We start from the raw sequence: 5461 nt of genomic DNA, 5'->3' as shown, positions 1-5461 counted from the left end.
CGGGGGGGTTGGGGGGGGGGGCCGGCACCGCGGGCACGTTTCGCCCCCGGCTCGGGGTTTGGGGGGCAGCGGGCGGGCTCCATGCACGGTGCATGCACTTGGTACTTGCTGGCGGGGTTCTGGGGCTCTGCCGCAGTCCGGGCGGCGCGCGAGCAGCCCCGCGGGCTCCCCACCCCTGTGCCGGGGCGGGAGGTTTTTTTTTGGGGGGAGGAGGGTGTCCCCCGGTGTCCCCCGGTGTCCCTTGGTGTCCCCTGGTCCTACTTCATGCCGCTGCGCAGCACCTGGTTGGCGGCGATGAGCATGACGCTGATGATGAAGGCGATGGCGAAGGCGCAGATGAGGCTTTTGCGCACGCACGTCTGCCGGATCTGCTGGCTGGAGCAGGCTGTGGGGACAGCCGGCGTCACCCCCACCCCGGCGTCCCCACGTCCCCGTGTCCCGCCCCCCCCATACCCCACGCCCCGCTCACTCTCCACGTCCACGGGGCACTCCTCGGCCGTGCCCATGTGGCTCTCCTCCTCCGTCATGATGATGTTCTCGATGTCCTTCATGGAGAGGTGCTCGCAGAAGGTGTCGTACAGCAGCCGCTTCAGCTCGTCCACCGTCAGCTTCTGCATGTCGCACTGCGGGGCGGCCGGGAGGGCTCGGGCACCCCAGGGTGGCCCCCCCGGTGCCGGGGGGCTGCTCGCCTCGCCCGAGCCTCGGCGGACCGGGGCCGGGTGCTCCAGCACCCAAGGGTGCTTGGTCACGCGCCGGGGTTCAGGTTGCTGTGCGCAGGGCGCAGCCTGACCCCAAATATGGCCCTAGAACGCAGCCTGACCCCAAAGGTGATCTTAACCCAGAGTCTGAGCCTGACCCCAAACCCGCCCCTCACCCCAATCCTAACCCCAGCCTGAGCCTGGCCCTCACCCCGACCCCAGCCCTAACCTAGGGCCAGAGCCTGAGCCCAACCCTGCCCCTAACCCTAAACCCAGCCCCAACCACAGCCCAAGCCCGACCCTGACCCTGAGCCCCAACCCCAAGCAAACCCTGACCCTGATCCCGACCGAGTGTCAGATTCTGACCCCGAGCCTGAGCCCGGCCCCAAGCCCTACCTTGACCCCAACCCCAACCTAAAACCTGACCCAATCCTAACCCTGACCCCAACCCAGCCCCGACCCGGTGTCCCCGGTGTGCGGGTTGGGGTCGGGTCCCCCCCTACCTTCCAGAAGACGGTGTCGAAGTCCGTGCCGTGGAACTTCTCCGGGATGCCCGAGGTGGACAGCTTGGGGCCCAGCAGCGTCACAAACTCCTCGAAGTCCACCTGCCCGTCACCTGCGGGACACGGAGCCGGCCGTCACCCCGACACCAGCACGGGGACGAGCGTGTCCCCTGTCCCCCCCAAATGGGGACCATGAGAAGTGTCCCCACGGCACCGTTTTGGGAGGACGCCGCAGGGCTTGGTGGTTTTGGTGGGACCCCGCTCCAGGGCTTGGCACTTTGGGGGCTCCGGTGGCACCCAGAGACCCCCCTGACTCTGGGGTTCACCGAACGGGGACCCCACACTGCTGGGGGACCCCAGTGCCAGCCAGGGACCCCAAAATCCATCTGGGGACCAGGACACCGGCTGGGACCTCCCGCACTGCTCAGGACCCCCGCAGCATTTGGGGACCCCCAGGAGCAGCTGGAAGCCCATGCCCCGGCCCCCAAAACCCCACAGAAATGGGGCCGGGCTGCCCTCGTGGGGAGGAGGACGCCGGCCCCCGGGGCTGTCACGGCGGCACTAACGATGAGTAATGGAGGGAGCCGCGGCTTGGCAGCCTCGCCTGAAAGGCTTTTAAATGGGGAAAAAAAAAAAAAAAAAGAAAAAAAAAAAGAAAAAGGAATCCAATAAATTAACGCGCTCCTTAAGGTCCCGGTGAGCACGGGAGTGACGGGGAGGGCAGGGCAGCGGTGGGTGCAGGGCCCTGGGGTGTGGGATCTGGCACCAGGGTGTGGGATCCAGCCCTGGGGTGTGGGATCTGGGCCGGGCACCCCAATCCCGGTGGGTTGGCCAGGTCAGGATGCCCCCATCCCACCCTGGAAGGGTTCCAGCACCGTTAAATCCTCCCAAACGAAGCCACGGGGAGGATGAGGAGGGTGACGGACGAGGCTCCGGGCACGAGGCAGGACCTGAACCGGGCCCTACAAGTCCAGCAGTGGTGGGAAAAGGGGGGGAGCAGCACCGGAGGGAGCCGGGGGGGTGCAGGGGTCCCGTGCCGGGGTCCTACCGTCCATGTCGAGGCGCTGGATGATGACCTCGAGCTCCACCTCGTTGGGCATGTAGCCCAGCGAGCGCATGGCCGTGCCCAGCTCCTGCTTGGAGATGAAGCCGTTGCCGTCCCGGTCGAACACCTTGAAGGCTTCGCGGATCTCTGCGGGGGGAGCGGGGCTCAGCCCGGCCACCCCAAAAATCCCCCCCGACCCACCCCAGGCCAGCCGCTCGTCCTCCGCAGAGGGGAAACTGAGGCACGGTGGGGATGGGCGCGTCCTGCTCTTGGGCACCCAGCACGGGGCCGGCACCGGTGCCGAGTCCCAAATATCCTGAACCCGCGGTGCTCGATGCCCTGCCGCCCCGTGGGGAAGAGTGGGGAGGAGAAAGTGAGCAGATTTGGGGATTCTGACCCAAAATGCAGCCCCTGGGCACTGCGGGAGGACAGGGGCAGCTCAGTGGGTGCCAACCGCCCTAAAGCCGCGCTCGGCCCCATTTCCCGGAGGCAGCACTGGGCAGCGTGGGGCAGTTTTGCCCAAATTGCTGCTTTTTAGGGGATTTCCTTCCTCTTGGATGTCCCCTGGCCAGCAGAGCCTGAGCCAGGCTGAGGGAGCTGAGGGCTCCGCATGAGGCAGCGAGGACTTGCACTGGGGGAAACGCAGAATTGGGCTGAAATTGACCCAAACTTGACATCATGCCCCAAAACCGCGGGGATGGGGTAGCCTTTGGGGTCCCTGGGGGGTGGCATGTCAGTGCAGCAGCCGGTAAAGCCGCCTTGGGATGTAAAACGCCGTGTTTGGGAGCGGTGCTAAAAAAATGAAGTCTCATGCCGGGTGGTTTTCCCCATTCTCTGAGCCCCCAGCCCAGCCAGGTGCCGTCTGAGACAACCTGCAAGGCGTTTTGGGGTAAATTTGGTAGGTTTTGGCCTGCTGGCTCGACAGCTTTGCTTCTCCCTGCCAGCCCCCAAAAACCAGGCACAGGGGGCTCGGGGCCACCCCCAAGGCTCAGGGGGAGCCAGCAGCAGGTGCCCCCCCTGCATGGTCCCCCTGTGGGGTCACCTTGGGGGTCTCGAGGGCCGTGGGTCGTGGCAGGAGCACCCCGTTGGTGCACTGCACACTGGGGGTGTGTGTGCAACGCTGCAACAGGGCTGTGCACGTGCACACTGCAGCAGTGCCGTGCTTGTGCACGCACACACACACCCCTCGAAGTGATGCCGTGCTCGTGCACGCACACGTGTACGCCTTGCAGCGATGCTGTGCTTGTGACGCACGCACACACACGCCTTGCAGCGACGCTGTGCTTGTGGTGCACCCTTTGCAGCCGCGCTGTGCTTGTGCGTGCATGCAAACAGCTTGCAGCGAGGCTGTGCCCGTGCATGCACAGCCCGGCACCGTGCTGGACCTGTGTGTGCACAGGCACTTCGCAGCCACGCTGTGCTTGTGCACTCACAGGCACCTTGCAGTGCTGCTGTGCGTGCGTGTGCATGCAAACACCTCGCAGTGACGCTGTGCTTGTGCATGCACACACAGACACCTCGCAGTGACGTTGTGCTTGCATGCACAGACACCTGACAGCCACGCTGTGCTTGTGCGTGCACAAACACCTTGCAGTGATGCTGTGCTTGTGTGCACAGACACCTTGCAGTGGTGCTGTACCTGTGCATGCACAAACACCTTGCAGTGACACTGTGCTTGTGCATGCACACACACAAACCTTGCAGTGATGCTGTGCTTGTGCACGCACACAGACACCTTGCAGTGATGTACTTGTGCATGCACACACAAACACCTTGCAGTGATGCTGTGCTTGTGCATGCACAAACACTTTGCAGTGATGCTGTGCTTGTGTGCACAGACACAGACACCTTGCAGTGATGCTGTACCTGTGTACGCACACGCAAACACCTTGCAGTGACGTTGTACTTGTGCACACACACACAAACACCTCACAGTGACGCTGTGCTTGTGTGCACAGACACAGACACCTTGCAGTGATGCCGTACCTGTGCGTGCACACACAAACACTTTGCAGTGACGTTGTACTTGTGCATGCACACCCGGACACCTCGCAGTGACGCCGTGCTTGTGCACACACACACAACCACCTGACCGCCACGCTGCACTGGTGCCTGCACACACGCACCCCCTGCAGCAGGGCTGTGCACGTGAACCCAGCTCCCCCCCGGCGCTGCACGTGTGCGTGCACACACACTGCAGCGGGGCCGTGCGTGTGCACCCAGGCAGGCTGCAGCGGCACGGCCCACGTGCACGCACACACACGCACACCCTGCAGCGGGGCCGTGCGTGTGCACACATGTGCACACACATGTACACGTGTCGGGGGGGCTGCAAACAAGCACACACACACTCACACGCACATGCACAGGGGTGTGAAGCTGTAGCAGAGCCCCCAGCCCTGCACACTGGGGTTTGGGGACCCCCAGCTGCGTGTCCCCGTGCCTCAGTTTCCCCTGCGGTGCCCGGAGGCTGCGAGCAGCCCCGGGGGTGACACCGCAGCCCCCACGCCACCTCCCCGGGGGCTGCGTCCCCGTCCCGCAGCCAAACTTTTGGGGCGAAAAACCCCCTTCTCGGAGCAACCCGGCCCTGTGCATGCCACGAGTGGGCTCCCCCCGCAAAGGGGACGGCCACCAACCCCACCGTGCCACGCGTGGGGAGGGGGCACCGCCGGGGCCAGGCGGAGCGCGGTGCGGCTGGGGGGGTCCAACCCTCGGGGACCCCTCAGGGCTCACCCCCAGCACCCCCCTGCCTCGCGTGGGGGCTCCCCACGGCCTCACCCTCCAGCTCGTCCTCGGGGATGTCCACGGGGTGCTGCTCGGCCAGCAGCGGGGGCACGCTGTAGATGCCCCGGTACATCAACGCGGCGGTCACCGGGTGGAACGGCATCTTCGGAGCGGGGCCGAAATCCCAAAGTTTCGCCGGTCGAAAGAAAAAAAAAAAAATCCCAAAGAACCAAATCCGAGCCTTTTCCCGGGACGGGGTCGCGCCCCCCCCCCCCCCCTTTCCTCCCCCGGCCCCCCCCGAGCGGCGGGGGCGAGCAGCCCGTCCCCGCGGCCTCAGGGCGGGGGGGGGCCGGGGCCGGCTCCCAGCATCCAGGAGCCGCTTTTAAAGGCCGGGACCGGCTCCGGAGCCCCCCCGGTACCCCCCCGGGAGCTGCCCCTTGGGGCCCGGCATGGCGGGGCCTCCGCCGCAGCCTCCTGCCGCCGGCCTCGCC

The 5461-nt window shown here is 65.7% G+C and overlaps 1 protein-coding gene across 1 annotated transcript; it reads right to left on the bottom strand.

Annotated features, from left to right (window-relative positions):
- Positions 1-257: 257 nt before the first annotated feature.
- CABP7 (calcium binding protein 7) lies at positions 258-5242 on the bottom strand (the record flags this gene model as incomplete). Its single annotated transcript, XM_084296972.1, has 5 exons — positions 5025-5242; positions 2250-2393; positions 1202-1314; positions 470-623; positions 258-385 (listed from the first exon to the last, which is right to left on the bottom strand). Exons 1-5 carry the CDS (start codon positions 5131-5133, stop codon positions 258-260), a joined length of 648 nt encoding a protein of 215 aa, XP_084153098.1. The 5' UTR covers positions 5134-5242.
- Between the last annotated feature and the right edge of the window lie 219 nt (positions 5243-5461).

This window comes from Netta rufina, assembly GCF_964035555.1.
Source record: "Netta rufina genome assembly, chromosome: 17".
NCBI lineage: Eukaryota > Metazoa > Chordata > Aves > Anseriformes > Anatidae > Netta > Netta rufina.
The sequence above is the reverse complement of the archived record's forward strand: the minus strand, read 5'-3'. Positions and strand labels throughout refer to the sequence as shown.